Below are 15984 nucleotides of genomic sequence, written 5' to 3'. Positions count from 1 at the left end.
CCCTCAGTGCTTGTGGACTGTCCACTCATTCCAAGTAAAGACCCGAAGCAGCAAATAATTTTGCACCGAATGCTTCTTTCAAATTCTTAAAATGACCTTTTCCGTAGTCCTTTCCTCCTTCAGGGTCATTGCTGCAGCTCAGTGCTTACCGCACGGCATTGTATTTGGCTTCATTATCTGAAATGCATGGGTGTTTCAAACACACGTGGGAGCACTTGAGTTGCTGCACCCCAACCCCAGCAAAAAACGACGGCTGTGAATTTGGGAGATCGTTCTCTGTGACCACCAGACAAACGTGAATTGTGGGGGAGACTCTGCGCACGTCCTCCACGTTGCACTGACGGTAACGTGCCCTACGTGGAGGCCAGCCCAGCCCAGCCCGCCTCCCACACCTCGGTGCAGTCTCATTCCGCCGGGTTGAGGCCCGCGGCTGAAAGGGGGCTCTGTCCCAACAAGGAACCTATGGTTTCCAGACTTAAACGTCTTTGTTGGAACCCGCTCAGGAAGAGTTGCTTGCGCTGCCACCTCGGAAAGAACGTTTCTCTGTGCTTTCAGCTGGGGGCTGAGGGCGGCCGTGAAAGGGGGTTCGTTGGCAGTTGAGTTCCACCAATGTTTTCTCAAGCCGAGACTGAGCTCCATTCATCCTCGTGCCTGTGTGTGGCTCCGGAGGGGCCAGCCAGGCAGCTCGAAGTCTGCCTGGAGAACTTGATCCCCTAATGTAATGATTAAATTTTAGTAAGTGAAATAAAAATGTTTCAGGGGGAAAAAGGAGAGAGAGAGAGAGAGAGAGAGAGAGAGAGAGAGAGAGAGAGCAAGCGCAGAACAATACTTGTTTTATTTAACTATGAAGAGTTTCTGACAGCACCCCCTTCCCCACAGGATATGAGAACCCTTGGGCCCCAGCAGCCCTGCCCCAGGGACCTTGCAGCAGAATTTGGCTGGGGGTGGGGGGCTCTACTGTAAACAGCGACCCTTAAGTCCCGGAGTCAGCTCCCCCTTCTTTCTCCTGTCTCCCCTTCTCTCCTGCCACCTCGCCCCCAGCCCCACCTCCCCAGACAGGCACACACAGAACACTGAGCAGCTTCAGGTTCAGGCCGGAGGAGAATAAAGGTGCTTTGTGAAGGGAAGCAAAACATTCCTGGGGGAGGTAAGGGGCCCGGGGCATGAATGTGCCCTCAGTCTGGGCCGATGCTGCACACCCGGCTCCCTCTTCCAGCGCACCCAGGAGGGAGGTGCGGGGAGGAGGGCCCAGCCCCCAGCCAGGAAGCTCTGGGCGTGGGCAGGGCTTGTGGGAATGATTTCATTGGAAAGGCCTGCGATATTTTTTTTCCCTTCCCGTGTGTGGTTCTTGGAGAAAGTTGGAGGTGGTGGTGATTTCAGTTGCCTTGGCCGCGGGAGAGCAGGAGCTGAGCAGAGGCACCGGGCCGGCAGAGCTCGCCAGCAGCCCGGCTCTGGGCCCTTCGACCATGCCCGGGGCCAGCCCGCCGCCTCTGGGGCCCTGGCCCGCCTTCGTCTGCGCTCCTCTTCCTCCCCCTCACACCACCCTCGCCACCACCTATCTGGGTCCTCGGCGTGCAGGGTCCCTTTTCAGCTTTTCTTTTTTGAAAAAGACTTTTGAGGGGAGCAGATGTCACCCAACGGCCCACGATCTCCTCTACAAAGAGCCCAAATGTGGAAACGAGTTGGCGTTTTTTAGGTTTATCTATCGATTTATTTTTAACCAGCGGCGTGTTGTTTTTTTTTAACCTCTGTGTTCTGCTGTTTCTTGTGTTTAGTCTTCGAGTGGTTCAACCGACCATGACCCACTGGGCCCCCTCCCTCCCGGCTGGGGTAAGTACCGAGTCCCACGTCTGTCCCTCCGCCTCCCTTCGCTGGTGCCACACCGTGCTCCCTGCTCTCCCTGCGAGTCCTCCTCTCTCCCCTCCCTCGGTTTCCCAGTTCACTTCTTTCCAGCACGCTCTTGTGGGGATGCCCAGCCAGAGAAGTTGCAGGCCATGGAGCGGGAAGGCTGGGAAAGTAACGGAGTCCCCCTGCCATGTAGCGTTCACTTCCGCCATAGCGGAAGGAAGTCCCCGAGCGGCTGTGGTGCTGTTGGTTTTGGGTCCTGACTTTCAAGGTGTCTTCCCAACAACCACCCATCCTGCCACTGTTGACATGGCTGGTTCCCAGATGCGTTTATTTCAGATCTGTGGCGTGTGATTGAAAGGAGCTACTTTACCAAACCTTTCTTTACAGCTGAGATGTTGGAGGACTGAGAGCATCTAGCTCAGCCTCATTTAAGGAGAAATGGACTCGGGAACGTTCGGGAACACTCGGGAACACGCCCAGGGTCAGGGCAGCTGAAGAGATGTGTGCTTAATGCTGAGATGCTCCGACCCCTGAGCTAACGGAAGCCACCTTTTTTTTTTTTTTTTGGGGGGGGGGGGGGACACGGGCTGTGAAAGGGGCCGGAGGGAAGCCGCTGAGCGACGGGTGGGGACTCTGTTAAAATACACCATTGCTAGTTAACGGCATCATGCTGGCTTCTCCTCGTCATCGACAGCTGCCTCTCACCTAAGTCTTTGGTGTGATTTGCAGTAATGAGATAGATGGACCTGAGAGAAATTACAGACTTTATGGCTTTTCTGGGATGGAGTGGTCACGCAAAGAGGGGTCATCATAGATGGTGAGACTGGGTGCTTTCCGCAGCTCTCTGAGCTGGGTCGGGATTTTTTTTTTTTCCAGCAGGCAAGAGTTCCTGGGAGCTAAAGAGGACTGTGTAGCAGGAACTGGCCTGTGTTGGGTTTAATTGATTGGTTAGGCCGGCAGGAGACAGTAAACGCGGGTTTGGTGGTGTTCACAGATGGTATTAAGTTGGGTGGGGGCATGCTCCCCAGCAAAGACGGAGAAGCTGACAATGACAGGATGTGCATCGGAGCCTCCCGGTGCAGACACAGCTGCTCCCTGGTAGTAATTTACGAAGTTGCATCAACCCCCTGGGACCCGCAGGGTATCACTTACTGAATCACCACAGCATTCCGGAGCGCTGGCGGGCCCTCCTCGTCCCTCCTGGTGGGATATGTCAGTCAGGGAGGCCTCTGCACAATTGATTTCTCACTAGAGAATCCACTTCGCTCCCTGAGCCGATGAAAGGTCATTGCTGTCTCAGAGACTGGCAGCGAGTCAGAGGTCCCGCACAAGATCCCTGTCTAGGTAGGGGGAAACTCAACAGATTAAACCGGAACCTGGAATGCTGTTTGGCAGCCAGTAGACACTGTGACCTGGAGCTGGGGGCTCAGAGTGGCACCTTTCTCCGTAGAGTCAAGTAATTGATTTCTGTGCCAGTTTTGCTAAATGATGGTCACCAAGTGAGGGTGTAGCTATAAGGACTTGCAAACAGTTCCCAGAAGCCACATGTGACATATCTGAGATGGGACTCGGAGCCATGGTTGGAATCGGTGCTGTTTACAAATGATGAGGAAAACAGGACAAAACTAAATGGTATGTGACCGAGAAGAGAAGAGAGAGCATCTGGCCGAGGGCCAGGGGCCCTCCCTAACCGAATCCTTCGGGCTCTGTGCTGGCCTCTCCAGGGCTGGTGCAGGGCATCTCCCCAGGGAGAGCCGAGATTGAACAGGAAGAGCAGCAGAACTAAACGAGAATTGCCTTTAGCACGAGCCTGCTGTCGGGTCTGCTGTGTCCTCCTGGTCTCAGCCCTGCGTCCCTTCCTACTCCTTCATGACAGACCCCGTGGTCCTTCCTGAGCATCCGCTCAGGGGCCGGGGCATCTGGCCCACATCTCCTCAGCTTCCCTGATCCCTGGACACGCGCCCGAAAGTCCCCGAGTCCATTTCTCCCTAAATGAGGCTGAGCTAGGTGCTCTTAGGACTCTCCAGCCCCAAACCATGAAATTGTGTGCAGCAGAGCAGTTCTGAGGGACCACACCAAAGACCCCCTGTGCAGGGAGCAGTGCCAGAAGCAAGGGCACAGGCCTCAGACCTACTGGGCAGATCCCGCAGCCTGGCGGTGAGCGCTGACTGAGGCCCAGGCAGAGCAAATGTGGAGGGTCCAGCTGAGGGCAGAAGCCTCTGGCTGGGGGCCCTTCCCTCCCGCAGGTCCCTCTCAGAAAGCCTTCTGAGGTGGGCGTAGCTCTGTAGCAAATTCCTTCTCTTGACTCCTTTTGTTTGCCTGTTTTTTATCGATGAATGGATACCAGGTAAGATAGACGGAGTCCAAGCCTGGGGTTGGTATTGGGAATGTTGCAGCCTGACACTTGAGGGGAGGGGATGGGGGCTCCCGCCCCAGTTCTGCTCCTTTTTGATTTTTGGTTTCCCTGTTAGGTTCTGGAACTGATTGTCTTTATTTCTTTAATTTTCCCCAGTGAGAGGGGGCCATTAGCATCATTTGTTCTCAAGACAGAAACAGATTTGAAGGCCCAGAAACTTTCTGGGGAAGGCAACCCGTCTGGGCTCAGAGCCTTGCCCTGAGTTCTGCCTTCCATGCACCCAGAGCTGATGGGGTGACCTTTTAACCTTTTTCAGGGCCTGGAGTCCCCACTAGAATCGGGTCTGCTCCTGAAGCCGATTCCCTCCCTGAAGGACCCCAGGCCATCCTCAGAGCACAGGCAAAGGGCAAGCAAGAGAGTAAGCCTTGTCCAGAGGAGAGAGAATGTCTGAGCTCTCCCAAACGCAGGACGCATGCCCTTAGGTGTGAGAGCTAGAAGGGCATTGTAAGTGCCGCAGTCCCTGCATTTATTTGCACATAAGCAACATAGAGAGTGAGAGTTTTAGGACAAAACTTTGCCTCTGAGGAGAGAAAAGATAAGTAGAGGGTAGGTGGAGTACTGATCAGAGAGAGTTATGAGAGTAATACAACCCCCACAGGCGCCTCCATCCCTGCAACTGGCGGGCAGAGCGCTTGCAGGACCAGAGACCAGCTGCCAGGGACTTGGTGAGGGGGATGGGGCGTGGGTGAGGGCCTCCACTTTGCACACAGCTGGATGCAATTAGGCCTCTGCTTTCAGCTGGGCTGCTGCCCCTCAGTGTTGCCACACTGTGCCCTCCCTCTCCCCTCCCCTGCTCTCCAACCAACCAAAGACAGTGCTTGATCCTGAGCTGGAAATGTGTCTGTCCCTCCACCACTCCCCACTAAGGAAAGATTCTCTTTGTCCCCTTTGCCAGTGACAGATGTGCACGAGCCAGGCTTTTATTGGTTAAACTTCTCCAGCAGGGCGGGAGCGGCGGCAAGCCAGACCCCAGCACCTGGAAAGGGGCACCCGGAGGGGCAGAGAACAGGACTCAAGATGTCCCAATCTGACTGTCCTCTTTTCCTCCTTCTCCCTGGCAGAGAAGAGACAAGACAACGGACGGGTGTATTACGTGAACCATAACACACGCACCACCCAGTGGGAGGACCCTCGGACGCAGGGGTAAGGGCCCGAGCTGGGAGGGGGCCCTGTGCGGCTCCAGCAGCGGCCCAGTGGCCTCGGGCGGCATTTGTCCTCCATGGCCAGTGTTCTGGGGCCCTCAGTCACACACGAGTGCCTGGAGACCCTCATGATGCAGAGTCAGCTGACTGAGAGCTTAAAGGGGCTCCTTAAATGGACTTTCCTGGTAGCTGTGTTGACTGTGTAAGCTGCTGATAACATGATTTCACGCTGTGCTCCCCCCACCCATGCTGGTCTGGGACTGAGGCAGTCGGTGCCTCAGGATTACTGGTGGTCTCTGAGGGTTGGTTCTTTGGCCTTGGGACAGTAAATGACCTCTCTGTTCTGCAAAACTGTCCTCATGACTTGGGTGGTACCAGGTACAGTTCCTTAAGGAAAAGCTTTGCAGAGCCTGGGTGAAAGCAGAGAGAATGGAGCACTTTGGGGACCCCATCCTCCTAAGCATTGAGGCCCAGAAGATGGGGCCAGCCCTCACCCCCCTCTTCCCGTGTCTGCAGGATGATCCAGGAGCCAGCTCTGCCCCCAGGATGGGAGATGAAGTACACCAGCGAGGGGGTGCGCTACTTCGTGGACCACAATACCCGCACCACCACCTTTAAGGATCCTCGCCCAGGGTTTGAGTCAGGGTAAGGACTTGCCACAGGCGACAGCCGTATCCATGTTCAGCTGCTCTCACTGTCCTCTAGCGGCCAATTTCCATGTCACATTAGCAGGGCTGGGGAGGGAGGGCCCCCCCCCAGTTATTCAGAGTAACACCAGCGGCTTCCTCTCTCAAAGCAAAAAATCTGTCTTTATTTCTAGGTTTTTTGTTTGTTTGTTTTACTTCTCAAATCTATCAAAGATAAAGGCAGTCACTTCCTTTCTTGTATGCCTTAACTTACCCTTCTTTAAAATAGCACCAGCTGTCCTTAGGACTAACAGATATGTTGCTAATTTTTGAGAATTCCCAGATTCCAGAACTTCTTTGCTCTTCCCAGGACGAAGCAAGGTTCCCCTGGAGCCTATGACCGAAGTTTCCGGTGGAAGTATCACCAGTTCCGTTTCCTCTGCCACGTGAGTTCTGGTCCTGGGCCGTCCCCCGCAGGTTGGAGTGGTGGATTCATTCCAGCCCCATTTCCCAGCCCAGCAGCAGCCTGGTCAGCTGGGAGGCAGGCCACTGATCCTGTTTGACGTCGTTTGACCTTGTCTCCAGGAAGCCAGCTCCCATTTCTAGGGACCAGGCTCTCCTCTCCCGGCCCAGGGAGACAGGGGAGGCCAGACTGGATAATTACCTCCTGAGGCCTGATTCAAGGTTTGTCTCTTCTCCTTCCAGTCAAATGCCCTCCCCAGCCACGTGAAGATCAGCGTTTCCAGGCAGACGCTTTTTGAGGACTCTTTCCAGCAGGTTAGAAAACAATTATGGTATCTGCCTAAGTCCAGAGGCCGGTGCCAGGCCCCCTCCCACTCCCCATCTCCTGTCACGTGGCCTATTAAACCCACACAGTAGAGTTTCCAAGGCCTGGGCCTCGGTGAGTGGTGTCTGTCCCCTGCCCACTGCCCCCCGTTGCCATGAAGGGAGAGTGGCAGGCTGGCCACGATGTTCTGTCTCCGCAGATCATGAACATGAAACCCTACGACCTGCGCCGCCGGCTCTACATCATCATGCGTGGCGAGGAGGGCCTGGACTACGGGGGCATCGCCAGGTGAGCTCGGTGCCCCGGGAGGGCCGCACTGCACCCCGCTTCCCCGGGGTACTGGGCCTGTGGCTGCAAAGCTGCCTCCTCCCTGCTCAGACTGATTGCCAGTGACCTTCCACTTCTTCAGGAGAGGGCACGGGTACGGCCAGTTCGAATGCTGCAACTGGGTCCCAGGGTTCCCAGCGGGGCTGGGCACTCACCTTTAGTTGCTGGGTCCTGGGGGTCCCGGAGGGAGGGCTCACGGCAATGGCTCTTTCACCAGCCATGACTGTCATGATTTCTGTACTTGAACACCATCTGCCGCACCGGTGGGCAGCAGCTAAATATTGGTGCCATGTGGTCGTCCATTAAAATCACCCCTGGACTTCTCCTACTTTCAAGGCCGCTGGGGCAGGTTAAAATGGGGCATCTTGGTACATACCAGGCATGGACAAGCTGTGTCACAATCCAAAGGGCCTTGACCAGTATTCAGCTGCATGCCACCCACACAGAGTCAGCACAGTTCACACGGCTGACACAATCCCCAAAAGAGCCCAGAGCATCGTTTTCTCCCTCACCATAGTCCACCTACGAAAGTTAGCAGACTCTCTAGCAAACACGTCGCCGTGGACGATGGGGCTGAAGGGCCCCGGCAGAGAGAAGGAGTGCCTTAGCCCTTGGTGACCGCTCAGCTCACTCACCTGTCTCGGCGTGGGGACATCTCGCTTGGTGTTGGGTGAACTCGCTGCTGTTGGGTCCTCTGTTCGTTGGTGGCTTTGCCCTCTGTGTTGGCTCCGGTGGATCGATGGCTGTCTTTCCCGTGGTGACCTCCTCTCCAGGCTCTGCTTGGTGGGCTTCTGGTGTGGCTCCCGCCCTGTGTGTGTCCGTCTCTCTGTGTCCTGCCAGTGGTTTTACCCTATGGTAGGTTACGTCATGCTGTTCTACCACAGGGTAGAACCACGGACAGGATACCGGGGCACCCTCTGCATCGAAGGACTCCTCGTCTGCCCGGCCACAGACAGCCCAGCAGCCAGGGACTGGCCACGTTGTGGTGTTCCCCCAGTGGGTTTAGCGGAAGCCCAAAGGGACTCTGAATTCCGGTTGAGGCTTGTACCTAAGAGACGCCAAGGCATGGGTGCTGGTTCAGGTGAATGTACAGGAGCACGAGCACGGTCTGGTAATGGGGCCTGGGGGACGAGAGGGCAAAGGGCCAGGGAAGCAAGATCCCTGCGGCGGGGGTGAGGTTTATCATCTACAGGCAGCATGGATCTCAGTTTACGCATAGGAGTGCATTCGCATGTGTTCATGTCACGCTGCCTGCTCAGGCCGGGTGGACGCCTGGTGGCTGCTGTGCATACAGCACCACCGCAGGAGTTGGAAAAAGATGCCCTTTTTTCAAGACACTTCCATGTTGGAAAACGGTCGCGATATTCTGGCTTTAACGGAAAGGAACGCCTTGGCTGCAGGAAAATTGTTGCAATAAATGTGCAAGTCTGTGCTATTGTACCATAGTTCCCTTGTGTAGTGCACAGCCTGCCCAGCTGTGCCTGGTGGCCCCAGGGTGCCGGGGGCCCGTTGCCATTAAGATGTAAAGTCCCGGATGCCCACCTGGAGCTGACTCACGTTTTCCTGAGCGTCACCCTCAAGCGTGGCCGTGGTCCCCGTTCGCCCCGGGTGTGACCCCACCCTGCCCACTGACCTGCTGTTACTTCGCCTGCCCCGGACCCGAGTCTCCAGAGCCGCTGGGAAGGACGGCAGAGGAGCCGTGCGCCTCCAGCCCACGTGCAGGGGAGGATCCACTAGTCCTGTTTTTCTCTCTCTCTCTCACAGAGAGTGGTTTTTCCTCCTGTCCCACGAGGTGCTCAACCCCATGTATTGCTTATTCGAATACGCTGGAAAGAACAATTACTGCCTGCAGATCAACCCCGCCTCCTCCATCAACCCCGACCACCTCACCTACTTCCGCTTCATCGGCAGGTTCATTGCCATGGTAAGGCTCATTGCCACGAGGCCTGCAGGGAGCACCACTAGCAGCCCCACTGTCACCCTCACGGAACTAAGTAAACATGCAAAAAGCCCAGTTTGGACTTCTCTCAGTGCCCACCCAGGGGCGTCGAGAGGGTTTCCATGGTGATCTGGGGAGGACTTGTCAAGCGAAAGCCAGGGCCCTGGGTCACGGGCTTCACAAGTGCTCTTTTGAGGGTGTTGGGATGACGCGCGGAGCACAACATAACTGCCCAGCTCTGGGGATGCCACCGTCTGTCACAAGCCCAGGGTGGGGCATTTGGGACTGTCCTGCCATGACACTGGCCCCTGTCAGGGGATATGGAACCCTCACTGGCTTAGAAACAGACCCTAGTAGACAGAGTGGTGCCAATGGAGGAGGCATCTGCCAGGAGCTGGGCAGGGTAGGGAAGGGGGTGGCACGCATTATCTGTACTTATCTAGAAATAGGAGCATAACGTGGACAGGGAAGGGGGTCCTGTCACGTGCCTCCAGTTGAATGTCTCCCGAGGGTGGAGAACCGGGACTGAGGAGGGAACCCATGGGAGCCAGGGCCCCGCTGCCATATTTGGTAGTTGATGTTTCACTGCTAACTTTCCTTCGCCCTGTTCCCCTCTCGTGAGGACCCAAGAGCCCGTGTCTAAATATGTCCCTTCCTCCGGTCTGGAAGTTTCTGGCCAAGGTGTCGGGCTCAGGAAGTGGGCACATTTTTCCCAGGTCCAGAGATCCGCTGGGCCCGGCAGCCGCCAGGCCAGTAAAACCCTAGACTATTACTCACCACTGGCCCGCCAGCCCTCGCCGTCAGCGGCGTCTGCATTATTTTTGGCTGCCGGTGCTGCCCAGCTCTGAGCGTCAGCGAGTCAGCGCTGCCACCTGGAGCTGCGCTGGGCGAGTCTCCTCTGTGAGTGCGGGCACGTCTTCGCTACGGCAGGGAGCCGGCAGGCAGGTGTGCCGGGCAGGCAGCGGGCCCGAGGTGGGTCCCTGTGGTCTGCAGGTCCGATAAGAGCCTCGGGGCCTGGAGTAGCCGGATGCGTGGTGCGCTCCGGACAGAGGGCGGCTGACAGTGACCGGGCTCTGATGCAGAGCGCCCTGGAGCCTGCCCGCAGGAACACAAACCTCCGCTGTGTGTCCTCCCTCCCCAGGCTCTGTACCATGGAAAGTTCATTGACACGGGCTTCACCCTCCCTTTCTACAAGCGGATGCTCAACAAGAGACCGACCCTGAAGGACCTGGAGTCCATTGACCCCGAATTCTACAACTCCATCCTCTGGATCAAGTGAGTCCCCTGGCTCGCCTCGTGTTGGGAGGAGAGGGATCTCTGGTTGGGAGTAGGTACCCACCGCCTTTATTTTCTCTGCCGTCGTGGCCTCTGGGCCTTCCCAGGCTGTCTTGAGTGTTTGTGGAGAGGCTCAGCTTCTAGGTGCCCGTGGGGCAGTTCCGGAATTCTCTCCTTGCACCAGGCAGAGGCCCGTGCCGCTGTCCTGGGTCCTGGGCCGCCTGGGCGTCCTCGTGTCCCAGGGGCACTAAAGTGAGGGGTGGAGCAGGATCGCGGGAAGTCCCTTCTGAGAGAGACGTCTTCCCTCTTGTGCTCTCGTGCCCCCAGAGAGAACAACCTAGAGGAGTGTGGCCTCGAGCTGTACTTCATCCAGGACATGGAGATTCTGGGCAAAGTGACCACCCACGAGCTGAAGGAAGGTGGCGAGAGCATCCGAGTGACGGAGGAGAACAAGGAGGAGTACATCATGTGAGTCTCAAGCGCTGGGAGGCGGGTTGGGGGTGCGGGAGCAGAGACAGAGCAGCCCACGCATGGCCCATAGGGGTCACAGAAACTCCCATTTGGCATGGCCTTCAGCTGGCGGCCTGTGGATGGTCACACGCTGACCAGAGCTGGGGGAGCCAGAGCCCAGCGCCCTGTTGCAGCTCCCGTTTGCCCTCTGGTTTCCCACGTGGTGGACGTAGGGCTGCAGCGCTGACTTTCTTCAAAGAGTCCTGACACTCGGACACCTTTCTCTTCTTTCTCCCAACTGGAAGGACTCCCGGTCCTGTGTGCTCAAACCCACATCTCACGTGCGTGTGTGCGTGCATTCACCCGTGCGTGTTCTTCTGGTCTCGCTCTAGTCAGTTAACATCCATATGTCTGAGGCTCAGGCCGCGACAGGAGGAGGAGGTGCTGGCGATGATTTAAAAGATGCACGCATCTCCGGGTTGCTGTGAGGTCACAGAGGTTCTGCTCTGGGGCGGCAGCAGCGGGGGCTCGCAGCGCCAGAATCGGGAAGTTGAGTCTCGGCAGATTCCCCTCAGGCTCCACCGATAGCCTGTCTTTGCTTTCAGGCTACTGACCGACTGGCGTTTCACCCGGGGCGTGGAGGAGCAGACCAAAGCCTTCCTAGACGGCTTCAACGAGGTGGCCCCCTTGGAGTGGCTGCGCTACTTTGATGAGAAAGAGCTGGAGGTGAGAACTGAGGTTGTTGGGACCCTGCCTCCGGGGCGATCCTGCCCTTGGAGAGCCTCACTGTGCACCCACAGAAATGCCCAGCAGAACCCATGCTGCCCAGGACTGTAGCAACCGGCAAATAAATTTGATTTGGGTCCTCACACCCACCCCTCCCTGGGCCCTGGTGTGAGGGGGTCCATGTATAAGATTTGTGTTATCCATACGGTTAAAACCGCCAGCAGAAGTAGTTGGCAGGGCTTGGGGGGGTTCCCCCTGCTGGCGGGGAAGTGCCGGCGCACGGAGCTGATGCCCTTTCCCTCGCAGCTGATGCTGTGCGGCATGCAGGAGATAGACATGAACGACTGGCAGAAGAACACCATCTACCGGCACTACACCAAGAACAGCAAGCAGATCCAGTGGTTCTGGCAGGTGGGTCCTGCCCGGTCATCACAGCCCGCCCAGCGACACGAGACCTGACTAGACCTCGAGCCCAAGGACTCTGCTGTGTTATCACCCGCCCGGCCTTTGGCACTCTCCCCCTCTCCCCCAGCAACTTGCAAACAGATGAGAAGCCCAGTCTCAGGACAGAGGGAGCTGCTGCAGCTGGGTGGTGGCCAGTGCATTGGTCAGGAGTGTCGGGGGGCAGTTGGGGTAACTCTAAACGCCAGTGTGCGGTAGGGGAGCCTGCAGACGGGAACGCTCCCATAGGTCACGTGGTTTCCTTCCAGCCACGTGGGACGGGAGGGCATTCAGAGAAACTCCTGTCTATAAGGAGTTGTGTGTGGGTGGTGGTGTCATTATGAAGTATAGCAAATACACAAAAAGAAAATAGCTATATAGAAATGTTTTGGTTGAGGTGACATTCGACATACCATAAAACTCACCGTGTGAAGCATTCTAAAGTGTATAGTGCACTGTCTTTTGTGCAGCCATCATGATTAGCTAATTCCAGAACAGTTCATCCTCCTTCCCCCCCCCAAAAAAAAACAAACAAAAAAACAACAACCCTGAACCCACTTTTAAGCAGTCACCCCCATTTTTAGTGTGTCTTAAAAAGTAGAACTTAGAGAATACCTGGGCTGAGGTGTTTCTGCGACAGCCATGCCCCATGGACTGATGGGAATGTTCTATAAACGCAGCCTCAGAGGGAGCAGCTTAGGGCTTTCCCAGGTGGGTGGCTGTCACCCCCAGCCGTCCGGGTTTTGTGTGCTCGGCCCCAAAGAGGAGAGTTACGGGGCCGGGTGAGGAGCTGAGCCAAGGAGTCACCTGACCGCTTCGATTTTCGGAGTTGCAGGTGGTGAAGGAGATGGACAACGAGAAGAGCATCCGGCTGCTGCAGTTCGTTACAGGGACCTGCCGCTTGCCCGTCGGGGGGTTTGCCGAACTCATTGGTGCGTCTTCCCTTGCCCTGCTGGCACCCCTGGGTGGGGTAGGGGTGGCTCAGGGAGGGTGGGACCTAGTGACTTCCTGGAAGCAAGTCCGTGGGAGGGGCAAAAGCCGTGGCCTCCGCCTTCTGGGCAGAACCAGAGAGGGTCCCCGCCTCAGGAAGGGACAGTCCTGTTACAGAAGACGCGTTTCTTTGGATAACAGGTAGCAACGGACCACAGAAGTTTTGTATCGACAAGGTTGGCAAGGAAACCTGGCTGCCCCGAAGCCATACCTGGTGAGCCCGCTGGTTCTCCTGGGATGTGGCTGGAACCTTACAGAGCCGATGCGCCCCCGAGGGCAGCCCATAGACAGGGCAGCTTTGGGGCCTTGAGTCCAGCAGCTTTCGCATGTCTGCAGGAATTGGGCTGGAGGGAGGGGCTGTGATATGCCAGCCGCCTTTGTCTGGGCCTCTGATCTCTCAGGAGCTGTGGCAGCAGACATCCCGCTGGCAATCCTATTGGGAACTAGATATTGAAGCACTTACATTCCAGCGGGCAAAGAGCTGCTGTCCCAGGTGCCCTCTTGCCTACCCCCCATTCTCCCCAGCTACCTGGCCTCTCTCCTAACCCCTCTGTGGCCCAAGAACCTGAAGCATTAAGGCTCCAAGAGCAAGGTCCTTGACACCCCTACTTCCACATCTCGCCAGCTGGTGGGTGTGGTGGTCGAGCCACAGTCGCCTAAACGCTCTTGAGCTCTTTTTTTTTTTTTTTTTTTATAATATATATTTTATTGATATTTTACAGAGAGGAAGGGAGAGAGATAGAGAGCTAGAAACGTCGATGAGAGAGAAACATCGACCAGCTGCCTCTTGCACACCCCCTACCGGGGATGTGCCCGCAACCAAGGTACATGCCCTTGACCGGAATTGAACCCAGGACCTTTCAGTCCGCAAGCCGATGCTCTACCACTGAGCCAAACCGGTTTCAGCTTTTTTTTTTTTTTGTTTTGTTTAATTTTTTAAAAAAATAAATAAATAAATAAAAATAAATTTAAAAAAAAAGTGAGGCCCTGCTTTCACGGTCTGTATTTGTACTGAAAATCAAGATCAAGCGAGCTTTTGCCCTTCTGCTCCACGGGAGGTTTCTGTCCTCCCTGAGCTCGCCTTAGGCTCTTGAGCTCTTGACCCTCCTCGGCCAGCAGCCCCGAGCTTCCCGTCCTGACGGTCCGCACCCCCTCTCTCCACAGTTTCAACCGCCTGGATCTCCCGCCGTACAAGAGCTATGAACAGCTGAAGGAGAAGCTGCTGTACGCCATCGAGGAGACGGAGGGCTTTGGACAGGAGTAACTGAGGCCGCCCCCTCCCGTGCCCCCGCACACATGTAGTCACGAGTCCTCCCTGCCTGAGAGGCCGCTGGCCGCAGCCCCGGGGGGCCCCGCAGATGGTGGCCCTGCGTGGGACCACTCTGTCATCGGGCTGTGGGCAGCAGAGCCCGACCTCAGGAGGCCCTGCCCACCTCCCCCTCCTTCCTGCTGGCGACAGCCTGGAATAAAGCCCCTTCGTCACCTTAGCCCCACACCTGCTGCAGCCTCGAGAGCTGACCCTCTGCGAAGCTCACCGAGCCTCCTCCTCCCCTAGGGCCAACCCCAGGTGTGCGTGAGTGTGCGCGCGGGGGGGGGGGGGGGGGGGGGGGGGGGTTGCCCGTGCCGAAGGGCTGCAGCACAAGCCGGGGTCTCTGGGCTAGTTAGGCGAGAAGGAGGCTGGCCGCTCGGGGTCGCTGTCGGGGTCTGTGCCAGTGAAAAGAGGTTCTGTGTTAAATAGAACCCTTCTAGCGATGTGTATAAAGCGAAGGTCTGAGAGCAAGAAGCTCTTCCCCCCCCCCCCGCCCCCCCCTCGCCCCCCCAGAGCTCCGGGCAGAGGCTGCCCGGTTCCTTCCCCGCAGGCTCAGCCAGCTGTGGAGGCGGAGCCGCGAGGCAGGCCCCTCTCCCGCAGGGCTGGCCGGTTCCCCCCTCCCAGCCCGCCCGCCGAGGCCTGTGCCAGCTGCGTGGGTGCCGGTGGGTCGGAAACAGCCAACTCGGACTCTCTTTCCCTTTCCCTAAACTTGAAGCATTTTGTGTGTCGGGTTGCTTCGTCTCTTGTTGCCGGCCATTGTGCCGCTGTCACTCTCTTGTCAAGGAGCTGGTGCACTGTGGGTCCAAGAATCCCCCCAAGCAGCTGCTCCTCTTAGGAGCCGGCTTAGCAGTTCTGTGAGCTCAGGCAGCTCAACCTCACAGCGGCCTCCTCCCCGGGCCTTGACAGAGAGAAGGGAGTAGAGAAGAGCGCCCTTCGGCAGATGTGGTCACCCGGGCTGTGGGCCTCCGTGCGGGTCGCTTCGTCCCGTCTCCCCCCCCCAGCCTAGAGCCTGGAAGTGAGGCTTGGTCTGCACACAGGAGACGATGCTCTTGGTAGGGCCTGAGCTGCTGCACGCTAATGACTTGATTTCTGGAGCCCCTCCGGGCTCCGTCCTGGGCATTCTGGGTATTGATACCTTCAAGGACACGCTCCTCTGGGGCTCTGGAGCCATGATGGTCATGAACTTCCCGACCCAGCCCCTGTGTTCTAGCGCCGAACACCAGCTGCAGACTAGCTCTAGCTTCCTGGGACCCCGGGCAGGCCCTCCAGACCGGTCATGGGCCTTCCGAGGATAGTTCTGTGTCCCCAGATCTGTGTCCTTTCCCCCGGCCTGTGCAGGGACAGCCGTGCCTGCTGTGCTGGCTGTGCTGGTTGAATGGCCTCCGGAGTCACTTGCTGTGCTTCCCCCGCAGTGGCTTGCCACGTCAGAGGGCGGGATGCGAGCTGCCGTGCGGAGTTTGGAAGCCTCGGGCTCATGCGTGTTCATGTGCGTGTGTGTGTGTGTGTGTGTGTGTGTACATGTGTGTGTGTACATATAAACAGGTGTCTACAGAATATCGTTTGGGAGCTCTGGGTTGGCCATCTGATTGTTTTGTAATGCCCAGCGCCTTGCCTCGGGATTGCCTGTTTCTTGTGCAATAAACAGTCAGCAGCTGTGGGTGGTGTTGGCGTGTTGTCTCCAAAATCACAGTCCCAGATGAGATGCCTC

The 15984-nt window shown here is 57.0% G+C and overlaps 1 protein-coding gene and 1 long non-coding RNA gene across 4 annotated transcripts in view; one reads left to right on the top strand and one right to left on the bottom strand.

The window, feature by feature from the left end:
- Positions 1-15930, top strand: part of WWP2 (WW domain containing E3 ubiquitin protein ligase 2) — a 115633-nt gene extending 99703 nt beyond the window's left edge. For both annotated transcript variants that reach the window (XM_036441337.2, XM_036441338.2), the window contains exons 11-24: positions 1776-1830; positions 5326-5407; positions 5923-6051; positions 6403-6478; positions 6738-6809; positions 7019-7107; positions 8911-9070; positions 10227-10360; positions 10688-10828; positions 11416-11536; positions 11843-11947; positions 12813-12909; positions 13109-13181; positions 14132-15930. In XM_036441337.2, coding sequence (XP_036297230.1) covers positions 1776-1830; positions 5326-5407; positions 5923-6051; positions 6403-6478; positions 6738-6809; positions 7019-7107; positions 8911-9070; positions 10227-10360; positions 10688-10828; positions 11416-11536; positions 11843-11947; positions 12813-12909; positions 13109-13181; positions 14132-14231 — 1434 coding nt within the window. In that variant the 3' untranslated portion in view covers positions 14232-15930. The remainder of the gene's footprint in view (positions 1-1775; positions 1831-5325; positions 5408-5922; positions 6052-6402; positions 6479-6737; positions 6810-7018; positions 7108-8910; positions 9071-10226; positions 10361-10687; positions 10829-11415; positions 11537-11842; positions 11948-12812; positions 12910-13108; positions 13182-14131) is intronic.
- On the bottom strand, positions 510-8911 carry LOC118720908. 2 transcript variants are annotated; one of them, XR_006741862.1, is made up of 2 exons: positions 7782-8911; positions 510-5816 (listed from the first exon to the last, which is right to left on the bottom strand). It is a non-coding gene; the product is annotated as an uncharacterized LOC118720908 (long non-coding RNA). The 2 variants fall into 2 exon arrangements; XR_004988560.1 differs by having other exon boundaries at positions 510-713.
- Positions 15931-15984: the final 54 nt, after the last annotated feature.

The sequence above is a fragment of the Pipistrellus kuhlii genome, unplaced genomic scaffold (genome assembly GCF_014108245.1).
Source record: "Pipistrellus kuhlii isolate mPipKuh1 unplaced genomic scaffold, mPipKuh1.p scaffold_m20_p_17, whole genome shotgun sequence".
Classification (NCBI taxonomy): domain Eukaryota; kingdom Metazoa; phylum Chordata; class Mammalia; order Chiroptera; family Vespertilionidae; genus Pipistrellus; species Pipistrellus kuhlii.
This window is presented reverse-complemented; position numbering and strand designations above follow the sequence as displayed.